At 49.8% G+C, this 18,022-nt stretch overlaps 1 protein-coding gene across 1 annotated transcript; it reads left to right on the top strand.

Moving 5' to 3' along the window:
- The first annotated feature begins 1,633 nt into the window (after positions 1 to 1,633).
- AVIL (advillin) lies at positions 1,634 to 18,005 on the top strand. The gene is made up of 19 exons (XM_059403581.1): positions 1,634 to 1,699; positions 3,006 to 3,080; positions 3,776 to 3,972; positions 5,355 to 5,463; positions 5,553 to 5,663; positions 5,962 to 6,164; positions 6,764 to 6,842; positions 6,949 to 7,047; positions 7,734 to 7,887; positions 7,997 to 8,097; positions 8,591 to 8,728; positions 8,834 to 8,992; positions 10,005 to 10,184; positions 11,589 to 11,734; positions 11,963 to 12,107; positions 13,505 to 13,693; positions 14,331 to 14,399; positions 15,911 to 16,027; positions 17,392 to 18,005. The coding sequence occupies exons 1-19, from the start codon at positions 1,634 to 1,636 to the stop codon at positions 17,503 to 17,505; spliced, it is 2,451 nt and encodes an 816-aa protein (XP_059259564.1). The 3' UTR covers positions 17,506 to 18,005.
- The last annotated feature ends 17 nt before the right edge of the window (positions 18,006 to 18,022 follow it).

Below are 18,022 nucleotides of genomic sequence, written 5' to 3'. Positions count from 1 at the left end.
CACTTAAGTCCAGTCCCTGCAGGGAAATGGGACTGCTTTTGGCCTTGGAGAGTCACAGCCCTCATTAATGCCAGCGGTTGGGTTTTTTCCCAGGTTGAAACTTCTCATTTTTAATAAATGAATTCATTGGCCCTTGTCCCCTTCCCCTGGTTGGGTCACAGCATTTGCCTTTAATGAATGAAATCTAGTGTCTGAGGAAAACCTGAACAAATATTTCCTGGCAGTTGGGAGCTGCACAGGGGAGGGTGGGGCAGCACAAGTTATCAAATTAAATCCTCAAACATTGGCTGCTCCGGAGTCACTGCCCTGCTTTAGCCTTGTTATGGTGGAACACAAAGGGAGTCTGGTTTTTTGTGTTTTGCCAAAGTCCATGCTAGATAATGGCACAAACTCTCCAGAACTGACTTCATCCACCAGGGCTCAAGGATCAATGGCCAGACAGGCTCCTCTTAAAAGCGCTTTATGCCTCTGGATTGCAAAACTCGGTGCAGCCCTTTCTGGGTGGGTTGTGGTTTGGGTTTTGTGTTTGCTTATTTACTTTATGTAAATCCACTAAGCACATCTTTTTTCCTATGCCTGTTGAGAGCCTTCATCAGTTATAGGTATTACCGGAATTCAAGCTCCTTGAGAGCAAGAACCAGGCAGGCATTTTGATGATACAAAGCCGCTCCATGAGCATGAATGCAAAGCTCCATGAGCATGAATGCGTAGAAGTCCTTGCTAAGCCTAGACACGCCTTGAACATAGATGGTGCCCCATCCTCCCACACTTCTCTCCACTTCCTCCCTCTCCCCACCCTGCCTTGTGAGCGGCCATGGCCACCACCAGCTCCTGCAGGTCTATGTGGGAGGGGACCCAGGGGGTGCCCCAAACTCGGTCCCACACCCCACTCAGCCATGTTACTTTCCCTCTTCTGCGAGGCACAGGGAATATATTTGTCAGAGAACAAAAGCAAGATGGGCTATTTGAGTTTTAGGACAGTTTCCTTAAAAGAGAAAGTCTGGAAAGTAAAAGCCTAAAGAGGAAATCAAAGAGTTGACAGCAGACCTGGTAAGTGAGGACCCTGGGCAGAGCTGGACTGAACGAATGAGAGAAGGCAGCCCTGCTTGGAGATACCCTGATACAAGCTTTTCTTCCCGCGTGCTACTGCAGGCAGACGGGTTACACAACTTCAAAGTGACTAAAAGCGCAAGTTTTAGGGCCAGATACAGATTTCACTCTAGTGTGTGACATCAGGCAAATTATTTAACTTCTCCAAACCTCAACTAGCCTATGATGTAAGCTGAAAATCTACTCAGTTTATAAGAATTAAATGACGTAACATAAAGTGATCTCGCACAGTAGATAACCATGGCTTTTACCAGAGCTCTTGACAACGGAAGTGGCAAGGGAGAAGCTGACCTTCTTTCTGGGAGGAGCGCCCCCCAGTGCAGCCAGACTTACTGTGGGAACTTGGACAAGTCATTTCCCCCACTGCCATGAAGTGGTGCAGGGTGTCCCACAAGGATGTGGCAGGATGACTGACAAGAGACTAGGAAATGACTTAGGGGAAAAGCTGGAGGGATGCCTGATGCAAGAGGCATCATCTCCCGCCCTCACTCTGTGATGTTGCAGTCCTGGAAAGACGCGCGCCATGTCTCTGAGCAGCGCCTTCAGGGCTGTGGGCAACGAGCCTGGGATCATCACCTGGAGAATAGAGGTGAGCTGGGCTGCAGTCACACTTTCCTGCTCACACAGGATCTGGGTGGGGGTGGTCTCTGGTCACCCCAGTCTGCTAAACGACAGCCCTGGTACTCCCTCAGTCTCCTGCCTTTGGAAACAGCAATGGGGCAACATCAGAGTCAACTTTTCCTATCCTTGACCCCTCCTGGGTACTTGAAGCAGGTGGTGACAGGTGGAGGAAATGCTTTTAGCCCTGGAAAGCAGGGCTCCAAGCAAAATGAAGCTTGCCCTTTATCCTGCCATCTGCTCAGTGAGTGAGTCTGCACTTCCAGTAAATGCCCTAGAGAAATGGGTGGGGCGTGGGCCCACCCAGGAGACCCAAGACTCCTGGCTGTTTCTGTCCAAAAAAGGGAAAACCTGTCTTTCACAGGGTACCCTGGCTCCTGCCAAGTGTTAGTGGGGTGGGGGGAGGGGGGCACGGAGGTTACTGCATAGATCAGGGTGCCACTCATCACTTCCCCCACCTGGGCTTGAGCTCCTCCGGCTGGCCTCGAGTTCCAGCAATCTAACTGGGAACAGCCCTAGCCTGGGCAACTCCAGCTGTCAGATGTAAGAAACCCCTCTCCCCGCACCCCTCCTCCTTGCTCTGAGGCCAGGGAGGGGTGGTTGCCTAAAACCCAGAGCCCTTAAGGCTCCCTGTTTATTTCAAAATAGGAACTAAAAGTTACTTATGGTATATTTAACATTGTTACATTTAACACACGTGTAGAATATACATAAGCAAGTATGACTACAGAAATCCCTGAGGCCATGTGAATGGCTCTCCTGAGACAAGCCATATGCACAAGGGACACATCAAGTCCTCACCCCCAGACTCCAATGCAGAATGCTGGGCATGGAGCCCCACACACCACTGGCACTCACCTCTCCTAGCCCCCCAGAACTCCCACGTTCTATTCACAGCCATGACCCTTGCCCGGCTCTGGGAGGTCAGGGTTGGAGAACTGTGTTGGAGACACTGGTGCAGCTGCTCAGAGTGGGATTTGACAAAGCTCTTCTCCCTGCAAAGGGCTGGAGGAGCTCACAAGGCTCCTCCCAGTATAGTGAGAGCAAGCAGGTGGTGGGGAGGGGGGTAGGGTGAAGACAGGGACCCAGATTCAGCCCTGGGGCCACGCAGGCCGAGCTCAGCAGAAGCTAGAGGGGTGGGCCCACTAATCCTGTGGCTGGCCACCATGCCCGCTAGGATCAGCAGGGACATCTTCCCTACCTCTCCCCAGCCACCTGTGCCAGATGATGGAGGCTGGGGGGTGGGCAGTGGACTATCACAGCCCTTGTCCTTCCAGAAACTGGAGCTGGCGCTAGTACCCCTGAGCGCCCATGGCAACTTCTATGAGGGGGACTGCTACGTCATCCTTTCGGTGAGCCCCCCCACCCCTGGTTCCCATGAGCTTCTCCCCCGAGAGCCATTCCTGGGTTCCACCGAGGCCTGTTGCTGGTGCTAATCCGTTTCCTGGTATCGCTCTTGACTCTCCCTCGGTGTCAGTACAGAACAAGCCCCTATTTTGACTATCAAAGGCCATTCTTAGGGCATGGGGCCCTTGGTCTAAACCTCAGGGAGGACTCGGCAAGCGGCACCTCTCCCTCCCAGGGCCCAGCCCCCACAGTAAAGTGGTATGGAGGCCCACCAGGTAAATCCAAGGCCACGCCTCCAAATGCTCATTCTAGTAGAGGGAACAGTATCACCCAGGAACAGTGCCGGCAGAGCCGGGCAGAGGGACAGCTCGGCTCTGTGTCAGCACGGCAGTGCAGGGCGTGAAGGACCAGCAAGGCCTGTCTGTGGCTCAGCTTGGAAAAGATGCCCACGGTCTCCATGTAGTCGGAGGACAGTAAGCTGGCCACTCTCGCCAAATGTGGGAGGACTTCTGGGCCCCTGCCAGAGCTTGAGCCACATACCAGGTCTGGACAGGGGTGCTGCAGAGAGGGAGAGAGACCCAGAGCCTGCCTGAGGTGGGCCACGAGCCACCATGGCCGTGTTCTTCCCACACCTGGGGGCCAGCAGCAGAGCAGGGGCTAGGTGAGCTGGCCCCTGACCTCATCTCTCTGGACACCCCAGACACGGAGGGTGGGCAGCCTCCTGTCCCAGGACATCCACTTCTGGATCGGGAAGGACTCCTCCCAGGACGAGCAGGCCTGCGCAGCCATCTACACCACGCAGCTGGATGACTACCTGGGGGGCAGCCCCGTGCAGCACCGAGAGGTCCAGTACCATGAGTCTGACACCTTCCATGGCTACTTCAAGCAGGGCATCATGTGAGTAGTTCCATCAGAGCCCGAACATAAATGGCAGTTTATAAAGAGGAAACCAAAAAGGTATACGAAGAATCAGAGAAACACAGATTGAAATAAAGCTATCACTTCACCTAGACCAGAGCAGGGCAGACTAGAGGGCAGGGCGGAGGCCAGCAGCGGCATGGCTGTGGGGAAAGAGGAGCCTGAGTGCCCCTCAGGGCGGCAGGGGTTGGGGGGCGGCCTGAGGTGGGTGGAGGGGTGGAGGATGATCACGGCCCGCTGTAGGGCAGTCTGCTGTCACTGAAGCCAGTCCCCCTCCAGGGTGTATAACTCAGGGGACCTCTCATGCACCCAGCTCCACAAGGGCTCATGAGCCAGAATGTTCACAGCGGGGTCAGGACTGGTCGTGTGAAGCCCTAAGGGCCCCTCACGGGGAGACAGGACGGGGAAAAGTACTGCATGGGTCCAGGCAGCAAAGGGAGGCCGTGGAGCAGATGCCCTGCTGAGTAGTGGACAGCCCTTAAAAACATGGTACTTAGTGACCAAAGTAAGAAATGGGCCTGAAATATAGAACAGTGCCAACTTCTGTTTTAAAAAAAATACACACCCACAAAACAACAGGAAACATTTACCCGAATGAAAATAAAAAGGCAGTTGTTCTATGGTTGGAGGGGGTGTCTGGGGGGGGGGGGGGCAGAGTATACGCAGAGAAGAGGGAATGCATAAATACTGACAACAGGAGAGGGGTCTTGGAAAGGACAGTGATAATGTTCCACAAACTGAGGGGTTTAACTCCAAACTTTGCACGTGAGATTGAAAACAAAAAGGAATTCCAAGGAGCTCGAGAGATCTGAGGCTGGTCCAAGGCGCTTCTTGCTGGTTGGCAGTCTTACTGACTGAGGACCTGCTGGGCACAGCATGCCCCATGAGTCACCAGAGAGCAATGTCCCACTGGATTTCTGCTCGTCCTGCAGGTGCAGGGCATTTGGGATGGATGCGGGGGTTGGGGGAATCTTGGGGGCCAGGAGATCAGACTCCCCAAGCAGGTTTGTCTTAAGGGCATAGTGTCATGACTGCTTCCCTGTGCCCCCTCCTTGTCCCATGCTGAGATTCAGACAGTTGCTAGAACCAATGAAGCCCATGCTATGGGGTCCTCACCCTGTAGTGCTGGAACACTAGTCCTCCTAATATGTTAGCTTGAATGTCAGTCCTCTGGAGAGGACTGCCCAGACCACTCTGTCAAAAAGGCTGTCATGGAGTCTCCTTCTGGGGTGGCAGTTACCACCTTCTCTGTTTCCCTTGCTTATTTACTGCTGCCCCAAGGGCAGAGGCTGTGTCTATCTAACCAGTCTCCCCAGTCCCTAGCACCTAAGTAACTAGGGGTTATCTGGATATCCCCTCAGCTACAAGAAGGGGGGTGTGTCCTCTGGGATGAAGCATGTGGAGACTAACACCTATGATGTGAAGCGGCTCTTACATGTGAAGGGGAAAAGAAACATCAGGGCCACGGAGGTAAGCCCTGCCCACTGTCGGTCCTAGGCTGGGAGCCTCCCCACCAGGTACTTCAGAATTCCTCCTGAATAATGTCTCCTTGTCCACAGGTGGACATGAGCTGGGACAGTTTTAACCAAGGTGATGTCTTCTTGCTGGACCTCGGAAAGGTCATCATCCAGTGGAATGGCCCAGAGAGCAACAGCGGAGAGCGACTCAAGGTACGGTTCTTCCCAGTCTCGCCACCTTCTCTCGAGACCTCAGGCCCACTCATGGGGCGTGCACTCTCTCAGTTGCCTCTTCCGTCATCCTTCCTTGCTGACTCCCATGAGAAGACAGACCCCTGCCTTGGAGAATCTTTTTTAGAGACAGGCCAAGTGCCTAAGTCTGTGACTCACCCCGGGGTCTTAAGCGACAGAATAACTCCTGTGTCTGGGACCCAGGTCACTCCCCGCCAAAACCTGCAAGTGCCAGAGGGTACCCAGGGGGACTGAGTGCTTCCTTGGGCTTCTTTGACAGGCTATGCTTCTGGCAAAGGATATCCGCGACAGGGAACGAGGGGGCCGTGCTGAGATAGGTGTGATCGAGGGAGACAAGGAGGCAGCCAGTCCGGAGCTGATGAAGGTCCTTCAGGACACCCTCGGCCGGCGCTCTGTTATCAAGCCTGCCGTGCCTGATGAGATCATAGATCAGCAGCAGAAATCAAACATCATGTTGTATCAGTGAGTAACTAAACCTGGCTGCCAGCTGGAAGCTGGGGTAGCGGGTGCTTTGGCTCCTCACTTTATGTACAGGCATCTGGCTTTATCTTAAGATTTTATGTATTTATTTGAGAGAGAGAGCATGCATGCACACGCACACACACACATACGCAGGGAGGTGGCTTGATCCCAGAACCCTGAGATCCTGACCCAAGCAGAGCCGAAAGCAGACTGAGCTACCCAGGTATCCCCAGGCATCTGGTTTTCCTTTAATCCTTTTCAAATGCAGCTTTCAGAAGGAGCTCAGTGTTCCCTACTCAAGGAGGCAGCTATCTCCTGTTCTTGTCAGCAACCCTTCATGGTCTCTTGAGGACACTCTTCCTTTACTTGGGTCTATCCATGCCCAGGGATGTGGAGGAGATCATGTTCGGGAGAGAGATGCACCCAAGTGTCCTCCCAAGAACAGAATCCATCACACTCCTGTCTGCATTCAAGCCACGCCTGTCATAAGAAGTCAAACTTCATCCAGAAACTACTGAAACGAAGCCAACAAAATACCAAATTGACTGCAAGACGCTTTGCAGAAAAGAAGGCACAGGCTAATTTCTCCTCTTTTCCAGTGTCTCGGACTCTGCTGGGCAGCTGGCGGTCACAGAGGTAGCGACAAGGCCACTGGTCCAGGACTTACTGAACCATGACGTGAGTAGAGTGTGGGTGGGTGCGGCTTCTGCAGCCAGACCTGGCTTCAGAGATCTTCCTTATGGTCCTGATTGGCTGTAACCACCTCTATCCCTGCCCGCTTCAGGACTGCTACATCTTAGACCAATGTGGAACCAAGATCTATGTGTGGAAGGGAAGAGGAGCCACAAAGACCGAGAAACAGACAGCCATGTCTAAAGCCCTGGTAGGAGCTACAAGCTGTGCGATATGTCCACAGAATTCTGTCAGGACCATGTCATATTAGTTCAGAGAGCCAGACGAGGCACTTGGGCTTACAACCTCACCATTACATACACAGACTTCAGTCAGATCCACAACCTGGGGATAAATCCAGGTTTGAGAGACAACTCCTGGGTTGTTCTGAGGGGTCAGTAACGTTTGTGGGGCACTTAGAATGGTACCCGGCACCTACACCTGCTCAGTAGACATGGCTGCTGCTATCGAAGGGGATATCACCTCATGGGCAACAGCCCTGTCCTCAAGGGGCCCAGGACACTGTCCAGACCTACGCAGGTGAACCCAGCAGGATGCACTTACACAACAATAAATGAACAAATGGATGTGGCACAGAATCAATGGAGTGCATGAGGGCGGCAGAAACACAGTATAGAGGATCTTGCAAAAAATAATAATAATAATAATAATAATAATCATGACAGGCCAAGCCAGAGATAGGCAAATGTTCCCCTCAGTCCTTTCCCTGAGGCAGATAACTTGGTGCCTAGACATGAGTGAGTTAGCATCTGACTCTGGCTCCCACAAGGGGGCAGTCCCACAAACTGGCTTCCAAGGGGTGAGTCACCAGACAAGCAAAGAACCCAGTGCCTTCCCTGACTGACCTGCCTTTCGGGGTGTGGGGGGTGTCTTCAGCACTTCATCCAGATGAAGGGCTACCCCAGCAGCACCAACGTGGAGACGATCAACGACGGTGCTGAGTCGGCCATGTTCAAGCAGCTGTTCCAGAAGTGGTCAGGGAAGGACCAGACCGTGGGCCTGGGGAAAACTTTTGGTGTCGGTAAAATCGGTGAGACTGAGACTGCTCCCCTGGTGGCCTTCCCATGGCAGGGACATTCTAGAAAGGCAGGCACAGACGCTCTTCATTCACCTGGCTTCTCCCAACCCCTCCTCTGCAGCGAAAGTTTTCCAGGATAAATTTGATGTGACTTTGCTGCACACCAAGCCCGAGGTCGCAGCCCAGGAAAGAATGGTGGACGATGGCAACGGGAAAGTTGAGGTAAGTCAGGGATGCGCATCTCAGGGCAGGCAGTTGCGGCCCTCCTAGCCGTGTTGCTGGAGAGGCCAGAGGAGCCGGTGACTCTGCTCCGCTTTGCTTTTGGTTTCACCTCTGGGAACTCAGGAGTCCTCTCTCAGGGGTGGCCACAGTCTGCCACGCTTTCCCACAACCCCTCAGGGAAGTGAGAGGCTGCTACCCCCCCTCCCCGCCACCGCAGGCTATCAATGACTCCACTGGCAGAAACAGTCAAATTACCTCAGAGCCACGGCAGGGATGCAACTGAGCTGGAATGACCCAGTTCTCCTCGGGATTCAAATCATGCAAACTGCAAACGGGAAAAGCCCTCACAACTGGGAAAGAAGAACCAGAGGGGGAAGCTGTGCTGTGGGTGGATGTTAGGGCCTCACCCGCCTGGATTCCCATTCCCTTCGGGCGGCCATCTCTTCAAATAGGGACCTCATCTCTGGGAAATTGCGTCTTCTTCTGTGTCCAGGTCTGGAGGATTGAAAACCTGGAGCTGGTCCCTGTGGAGCATCAGTGGTACGGCTTTTTTTATGGAGGAGACTGCTATCTGGTTCTCTACACGTACAAGATTCATGGGAAGCCACACTACATCCTGTATATCTGGCAGGTAGGCCTGATGCAGGCTCTGAACTTGGGATCTCCATGCTTCCTCCGGGCACCAGGCAGGGGCAAGGGGTAGCCGGGACCCACTACTCCCCTCTCACCCCTGCAGGGCCGCCACGCCTCAAAGGACGAGGTGACGGCCTCAGCATACCAGGCAGTGGAAGTGGATCAGCAGTTCGACGGGGCGCCTGTGCAGGTCCGAGTTGCCATGGGGAAGGAGCCCCGCCACTTCATGGCCATCTTCAAAGGGAAGCTGGTTATCTTTGAGGTGAGACCCCTCAGATAAAGTGATGCCAGGAGCAGAAATACTCAGACGAGTAAGTCAGTCTGCGTATAGGAGAGGAGGGACGGAGACCAGGGCCAGGGATAGACACAGACGAGAAGGTTAACCTCTCTGAGACATTCCCGGGAATCCCAACTGTCCAGGGCTTCAAGTTCAAAATCTGCCTAGTTAACATTCAAGTCTTTCACAGTCTGACCCGTATTACCCATGCAGGTGTGTTACTCTCAGAGGCCTAACGCACACTCCCCACCCTAGTGAAGGGGATCTCCCATTAGTCCTCACGTGTGCCACAGCCCTGTCCAACCCCGCCCCTGGATGTGCCCCCTTTAAATTCAAGTCCCAGTTTTTCCATGGAGCCTCTCGCAGAAGCAATACCAGGAATATGTAATGTCATATGCTTGGTATCACACAGCCTGTGGGTAAGTCCTAGTCTTGTCATTTATTTACCAGGTTGCAAAGCCTCAGTTTTCCCATCTGTACCATAGGATAAAAAACACTTACTTCAGGGGTGCCTGGGTGGCTCAGTCAGTTAAGGGGTCTGACTCTCGATTTCAGCTCAGATCATGATCTTGGTCCTGGGAGACTGAGCCCCACATCAGGCTCCACACTCAGCAGGGAATCTTCTTGGAATTCTCTCTCTTTCCCTCTGCCCCTCCTCGTGGTCAGGAGCACATGCACTATCTTTCCTGCTCTCTCTCTCAAATAAATAAATAAATCTTTAAAGATAAATACCTATTTCACAGTTATTATGAGGTTCCACAAAATGATACGGGTAAGGCACCAGCCACAGAGTCTAGTATACAATAAAAGTCTCAGAATGAGAGTTAATATTATTGGTACCATAATTCCAGCTCACCTGACCTCTCCTGTTGGCATGAGAGCTCCCCAAGGTCAAAGGCAGGGTTAAATTCATCCATAATCTCTACAATGTCTAGCCCAGTGCTCTGTACACACGGTGCCCCTTAGAACAAGATTTGGCTTTTCTCCTTCTCTCTAGGGTGGGACTTCCAGAAAAGGAAATGCTGAGCCTGATCCACCAGTCAGGCTCTTCCAGATTCAAGGAAATGACAAATCTAACACCAAAGCTGTAGAGGTTCCAGCCTTTGCCTCCTCCCTAAACTCCAATGATGTCTTTCTGCTACAGACCCAGGCAGAGCACTACCTGTGGTATGGCAAGGTAAGACAGCTGGGCCTAGGGGACACATCAGCCCACTGGAGACTGGCCCTATGCCCACCTCCCTGTCAGCAAGGGTGAAGGAACTAAGGGCAGGCTGGAGCAGTCCTCAAGAAGATGAGTCTTTTCCTAAAGGATCTGCCAGCGTTCCCCAGGATTAGAAACTCCCTGACAGCATTGCTCATGCCCAGGAGGTGCTCCGTAAACTTCTACACAGAGGGAGGCTGGATAAGTCAATCTTCCACACCAGTTTGCTGGATTGTAATGGGACAGGCATTAACATCGAACACAAACACTAAAAATGTGGGTTTTTTTCCACTTAGAGTGCATCTACACTAAACACCAGAATTGTTTTACCAAAATTGTCTTACAAAAGAGAACTGGACAGGGAAAATGCTCTGCACCATAGTCATCAGGGCAATGCTAGTGAAAACCACAGAGATGCTGTCATATGCCTAGCAGAATGTCTAAAAAAAAAAAAAAAATTGACAATATCAAGTGCAGGTGAGGAGGCTGGGACTTGTGGGCATTGCTGGTAGGAACGCAGATCCAGCCTTTGGAGAACGATTTGATGGTTTCTTATAAAACACACACCTGTGATCCAGCAATCCATGCTTAGGCATTTATTTACCCATGAGAAAGAAAAATCTACCTTCACACAAATATACATGGCACCTTTATTCATCATGACCCAAAATTGGAAGCAATCCAAATGAAGAATGAACAAAACAGTGGTATATTGCTGTGGTAGGCTACTACTCAACAACACAAAGAAAAGAGCTGTTGATCCTCACAGGGGTGAATCTCAAATGTCCTCTGCTAAGTGAAGGAAGCCAAACTCAGGCTATCTAGTGTATGATTCCAATTATAGCATTCCAGAAAACGCAGACTGCATTGATGGAGAACAGATTGGTGGTTGCCAGAGGTTAAGGATTTGGGGAGGGTCTGAAGACAAAGGGGGAGTAGCCTGAGGGAATTTTGGCAGGGCTGAGGCAATGTTCTCTAGCTGCATTTTGATGGCGATAACGTGATTCTCTGTGTTGGTCAAGACTCGTAACCGCATACCAACAAGAGTGAATTATTTTTAATGTAACTTAAAGAATAAATTTAAATTTTTTCTCTTAAAAAAAAAAAAGTCAAAAGGAGGTGCTGAGATTCCAACCGAAGGTGAAACAAAGGGGCCTCTGACCAACATCCACTGTGGGTTTCAGAGTCCAGTCCTGTTCTTTGCCACCATGCTCTTTTCCTCTCCCTATCGCTCCTTTCCCAGCACTAGACCAAACCTAGCTCCCTATCCTGAGCCACTGTGGCCTGGTAGCTGATCCAAGTACACTCAGGGTCCTCCCTCCCCAACATCAATGTGTCTGTGTGCGACTAACACGTGTGCTCTCCTCATCCCACTCTCAGGGGTCTAGTGGAGATGAGCGGGCAATGGCCAAGGAGCTGGCCAGCCTTCTCTGCGAGCGCACCGAGGACGCTGTGGCCGAGGGCCAGGAGCCGCCTGAGTTCTGGGACCTGCTGGGAGGGAAAACTGCATATGCTAACGACAAAAGGTATGGGAACGCAGTGTCACCTCCTACGGGCTCCCCCTGCCGCCCGGGTTTGTGAGCTGCACAAACTCTAGGATGCCTTAGAGTTTGAAAATCCTGATTTCTGGATGAACCACCGAACGCTACCCCTGAAACCAATACTGAAGTGTGTGTCAACTAACTAGAATTTAAATTTTAAAGAAACACATGATTTCTCAGTAGCTCAGTTCCTCTAAACAGACTGTATTGCAGACTACAGCAGGAAATCCTGGACGTGCAGCCTCGTCTCTTTGAATGTTCCAATAAGACTGGGAGGTTCGTTGTCACAGAGATCACAGACTTCACCCAGGATGACCTGAATCCAGGTGATGTGATGCTCCTGGATACTTGGGACCAGGTAAGACACAGCCAGAGAGCTTGGAACAAGTGACAAACCAAACTTCCGTCAGTGGTGACCGAAGGAAGAGCCCACTTTTTGCCAGGGATAAGGAGAACAGAGTGTTGTTTGAAACTGACCACCCTGGGGAAATCAGTCCATCTTCTCATCATGACTTCTTTTTCTTAGAAGAGACAGCGACAGGCTCCACACTTAGCAATGGGCCTCTTAGGGAATATAGGGGCCTAAAGGGGAGATCTCCAAGGCAACTGCTCCCTAACACCCTATTTTCCTCAGCTCAGCTCAGCAAACATACTCAGCACCTCCTTCGTGCTCCAGTGACCGTCGGTAGGGTCACCAAGGTGAAGACGCCATGCTCTCAGAGTCGACAGGCTGATGGAGGAGCTGGACAGAAAAATCTCATTTTGCTATGATGGAAGTATGGTGCCATGGGAGCACAAATTAGGGGCACTCAACATAGTTTAGGGGTTCAGAGAAGAGTTCCTGGAGGAGATGGCTTCCAGGTTGAATCTCAAAGGACAAGTGGGCATTAATCAGGTAGAGAGAGCATCCTGGGCAAAGGAAATTGCACAAGTAAAAAGCAAGACATGGAATAGACTAGTATTCAGGAACTACCGACAATATCATCAGACCATAAGATAGAGTAAAAGAGTTTGAAATGAAGCTAAGAAGTACGTATAAGCCTTACCTACCATGTCAAGTTTGAATTTTATCGTGGCACGCTATGGAAAGCAGGTGAATGACACGGTCCCTGTGCTTTCGACAGATCACCCTGCAAAGTGTGGGAGAGGAGGGACGGGGCGGGGGGGGGGGGACGACAGAAGAATATGTACTGGGAGGCCAGTCAGGAGAGCACCGTGACAGTCGAGTAAGAGGAATAAGGGCCACCTCGGGCTGCACAGGGGCAGTGAGGCCAGGATGGAGGGAATGGTGACACATTGACAAATGTATAGGAGGGAAACAGCTAGCCTTGGTGACTCACGGAGTACAGCGGCATCGAGGATGGCTCCCGGTTACTGCCCTCTGTGACTGGGTGGATAGCACGGACCAAGAATGGATGACACAGACACAAGTCTAGAAAAGAAGAGCTACATTTGGGGGTTCTGTTTGAACTTCCTAGAGACAGCCAGTAGTGGGGGGAGGTGGTATCTTGCAAGAAGCTGAGTTCAGGAAGCTGAAGTTCAACGAGAGCTCAGGACTGGACATGTAGATTTAGGAGATACATGTTTACTGAACATCATGAACACCAAGCTGATTCTGGGAAAAACCTTTCTCTGCTGAACAAACGAGGCTGGGAAAGTTCTCTGAGGCTGTGGTTCACTGAGCAGGGAAAGGAAGGGCACTTAGTACTTAGTCCTTGCTAAAAGCCCATTAAGACGCCTCCTCTACCACAACAGGTGTTCCTGTGGATTGGGGCTGAGGCCTATGCCACAGAGAAGGAGAAAGCCCTTGCCACGGCCCAGGAGTACCTGCATACTCACCCCAGCGGCCGGGATGCCGACACACCGATCCTGATCATCAAACAGGGTTTTGAGCCTCCCATCTTCACAGGCTGGTTCTTGGCCTGGGACCCTCATGTTTGGAGCGTAAGAACAGAGAGAATGGGGGAGACTTCCCTACTGCCCAGGAGCTCAGCACGAATAGCTCAGTGGGAAGGCGGGGTACCTCCTCAAAGGCTAAATAAATCCAGGGCCACATTTCCCCCACCCTTCTCCACTCCCTTGATTTGTACTTTCTTTCTCTTTTCTGCCCACCATGGCACTAGGTCCAGTTAGAGAATTCCCAGCTTGTCTCAGGACTAAGCCATGTGCGGAAGTAACCAAAGCTTGAGAGAGTTTATCCACACACATCTCCTTTCTGAGCTTTACAACCACCCTGACAGCTGGGGCAAACATTGCTTCCCATGTTAAAAAGGTGGAAGCTTAAAAGAAAGGGGATTTGTCCAAAGTCACTATTAGGAAGAAGCCAGGTTTTCTGACTCCTATTCAACTGCTCTGTCTTCTTCGGTCTTGTATGGAGGATTAGGGAACACCAGCAAAGAATGCAGATCAGGTTGAAGGACCTGACCTGGTGTGGACCCAGAAAGGGGTATTTCTTTTCTGCTTAGCTCTGCAATGTCTTCTGATTCCCCAGCTACTTTGCTTTCCTCAAGGGTAGACGAGGCCTGAGATGTCCCTCCCCCTGAAAGCAGCACCTCGTCTTGTCTTGTCTCTTTTGTTTCAGGCAGGAAAATCCTATGAACAGTTAAAAGAAGAGCTGGGAGATGCCGCTGCTATCACGAGAATCACTGCTGTGAGTTGCATTTGCTCTTGGACGAAGCAAGTCACACAGGCAGCTGGAGCCAGGGAGAAACTGTAAACGCTACAGACACAGCACAGGCGAAAACCTATCGTGTCCTCCTTAGTATCACTTTAGTGGGCTTCGGATTTGAGGTCGTTTTAATCAATAGCAAAGCAGGCCTCAAAGCCAAATTCCTCATTTTACTGCCTTCCAGAATTTAGAACAGACTTGCTGCTTAAAAATATATATCTATCATATACATATATAAACATAAATATAGTTATATATCATATATATATTTAAACATAGATATAAATAATTATAACCTAGGAATCACCTGTTATTATGAACTGAATGATTTTGTCTTACAAAATTCATATGTTGAGCCCCTAACCCCTAATGTGATGGTATGAGGAGGTGGGGCCTTTAGGGCAGAATTAATGCCCTTAAAGGGAATGCTATGAGCACTTGCTGTCTTGCTCTCTGCTATTTGAGGACACATTGGGAAAATGCCACCCACAAGCCAGGAAGCAGACACCTTAATCTTGGGCTTCTAAGCCTTCAGAACTATGAGAAATGAATGTTTGTTGTTTAAGCTAAAAAACAAACAAACAAAAACTACAAAAACTAATTTTATTATTCAGTTCCATCATTCAGGACAGACTAAACTGACTAGTAGTATTTTTCATAAATAAGAAGCTTCTAGGGGTGACAGGCTGGCTCAGTGGGTTAAAGCCTCTGCCTTTGGCTCAGGTCATGATCTCAGGGTCCTGGGATCGAGCCCCAAGTTGGGTTCTCTGCTCGATGGGGAGCTTGCTTCCCCCTCACTCTTACCTACCTCTCTGCCTACTTGTGATCTCTCTCTCTCTCTGTCAAATAAATAAATAAAATTAAAAAAAAAAAAAAAAAAGAAGCTTCTAAACCAAACGATGTGCTTACAGTTTCTGACTGTGAAGTCCACAAAAACTCACGCCATTGGCCCTGTTCCAATGGTGAAAAGAAGTGCAGCCTCTGGCCAGGAAGCCAACAGCTCTTTAGCCTTAGGATGAATGCATTGTAGTGGGCTCCAAGCCGTCTGCGGCTCCATCCTTTGTGCTCTACAAACTCCAGATTCCAAAGCTAATGGCCAGGTAGCATCTTTAAAATGCGTTTAACAACAGGATGACTTCTATTTGAAGTCATTTAAAGGCTGGAAATGGGAGAGCCTAAACACCAGGCCAAAAGAAGGTCTGTGATCACAGTACTGAAATGAGATTTAAGCACAGCCTTAAGCCCAACTGCTTATACAGGATTTACCCTAGACTCACTGAATTAGCTTTCCCAAGATCTGACCCCCAAATCTGAATATTTTAGATTCCGAGAGGATTCTGACAGGCAGCCAGCTTTAGGGAATCATTGCTCTAAAAGATGATCACAAAGGGGGCAGCGGTATCAGCTGAAATGTTAAATATTATGCACACAGAACTTGAACTGCACAGACCCTGAACAGTCTTTCATCCTGCCTACGTTCTTATCTTACCTAGGACATGAGGAATGCAACCCTCTCCCTGAATTGTGAGCCAAAATATTACCCTCTGGAAGTCCTACTGAAAAATCAAAATCAGGAGCTGCCTGAGGATGTGAACCCTGCCAAAAAGGAGGTGAGTGGCTAAAGGAATTGTGTCTACTGGGAGTGGAACTCTCCACAAGGGAAGCACCCATCTCAGCACATAGCCTAGGACAGCTCTGGCACATTGCTGGCCCCTCAACAGACATCTGAGCTGCCCAGTAGCTCAAGACAAAAACCCAGGACTCCTTTTTTCCTCACCTCCCACATCAGTCCATCAGCTAGCCTCTGTCCATTCCTCCCCGTCTCTCTGCTGTCCAGCCATCACGGACTACTGCAGTAGCCCCCCAACCAGCTTCGACCCCTGTCCCAACCATCAGTTCTCCCCCCGCATAACAGCCAATAGGCTCTTAAAGCAGACAAAACTGTTCTGTTCAAAACACCTCCAAAGGCTTCCCACTGCAAACAGAAAAGAATCTAGAATCCTTTCTGTGGCCTCTATGGCTCTACACCATCTGGCCCGCACCCACCTCTCTGATGTCATCTCAGACCACTGGCCTCTACTCGCCACCCTCTAGCCAGGGGCTCCCTTTGTCTTAAACACGCTCCATCCCAGCCTTTGAGCCTTTACACCACCTGAGACCCTTCTTCTCACAGATCATCACAGAGGTCAGGTCCTGGCTCCGAAGCTGCCTCCCTCCAGACAGCCCTCCCTGACCACCCTAACACTGCTTAAGAGCAAGGACTTTCTCTGTCTTGTTTACCTCCACGTTCTCTGCTTTTCAGCACCTGAAACAGTGCCTGGCATATAGTATACTCTCTTGAAGTTTTGGTTAAATGAATTAGCACTTTGATATTGAATGAATGCACTAATTTTCCCCTTGAAGGAATTGATTTGGGAAGGATCTCTGGATTTTGTACAGTGTCTTAGCTAACCAAGTCTTAAGGATCTGGACTACAACTTTCTTGAAAACAGAAGCCATATCTTAATAATTTTACTCAGATAGCAACTATGCAGTAAGCTTCAATAAATAAATGTTAGGAGAATTTTATGCTCTGAACAAGATCCACGTGATCATGCATTCAAAAATGTCTGAATAAAAAATGGTTAGATAAGGGCACAAGGCAAGGAAAACCAACTCTCAATTTAGTTCTCCATTCAGCCAAAACCTGATGTCTAGGATTCATCATATATAACCCAATTCTTGTTGTTCTGGCAAAAAAACGGGTACCAGGTGGGATACGAGAGCAACAAATCTGGTCAGCTTCTACTCAGGCCAAAATGGGACTCCACAACCCAAAAACCCTCCAGTGAATAATTTAAGTGCATTACCCCCTTTCTGAAAAAGTCCTTCTCCTTCCCCCTTCAAAGATGGGTCTCTTGGCTCCACCTTCCCCCACCCTGTTGTCATTGATGGGTGCCATGTCTTCCTAACTAGAGACTGTTTTCCCTCTTAGAATTACCTCTCTGAACAGGATTTTATTTCTGTGTTTGGCATCACAAGAGGGCAATTTGCTGCTCTGCCTGGCTGGAAGCAACTCCAAATGAAGAAAGAAAAGGGGCTTTTCTAAGGCAAGAAGGTATATGCCTATTGCAAGACCACAGAAGAGAGCAGAAAGAGCCAATAACAGGAAAGAATTCATCTACCAATTTCTGCCTAATAGCCAACTACTTAATTTAGATACAGTAAGGTCTGCAAATCACAGCATGTTCTCCATCTTTCTCACCACTGCTTCTGTAGTCCTTATAGACCTAAAATGTTAACTACCCACTTTTTGATTTTTGTGGCCTTCCAGCTAAAGTCTCAGCAGAAAGCACCAAAACTGCAAGAATCCAGAGAAGTCAGAAAAGAAAAAGAAAAAAAAAAGCTAAGTTTAAAGTGTTTAATAATGGGGCAAGGACATAAGGTTGTTTTAAATTGTTAAGATCGGTGTTTGCAAAATCTGTTTAACCCACCAAGCACTGAAGGTATTTCTATCATCTACCCCAAGGGCAAAATCCAAATGCCCAAATCTGTATGTACCAGAGATTTTTAACTTTTCAAATTAAAATATCTGTATGAGCAAACGTAGTTCAGTAGTTGGGGTT

Source organism: Mustela nigripes, chromosome 6, assembly GCF_022355385.1.
Source record: "Mustela nigripes isolate SB6536 chromosome 6, MUSNIG.SB6536, whole genome shotgun sequence".
NCBI classification, from domain to species: domain Eukaryota; kingdom Metazoa; phylum Chordata; class Mammalia; order Carnivora; family Mustelidae; genus Mustela; species Mustela nigripes.
Note: the sequence above shows the minus strand (reverse complement) of the source record. Positions and strands in the feature narration are given on the sequence as shown.

What these genes read in the sequence shown, in the direction of transcription:
- AVIL (XM_059403581.1), top strand. Translation starts at nt 1,634, where the DNA reads ATGTCTCTGAGCAGCGCCTTCAGGGCTGTGGGCAACGAGCCTGGGATC. An exon ending in GAAACATCAGGGCCACGGAG is followed by an intron (nt 5,464 to 5,552) that starts GTAAGCCCTGCC and finishes CCTTGTCCACAG; the next exon opens with GTGGACATGAGCTGGGACAG. An exon ending in CTATCACGAGAATCACTGCT is followed by an intron (nt 14,400 to 15,910) that starts GTGAGTTGCATT and finishes TATCTTACCTAG; the next exon opens with GACATGAGGAATGCAACCCT.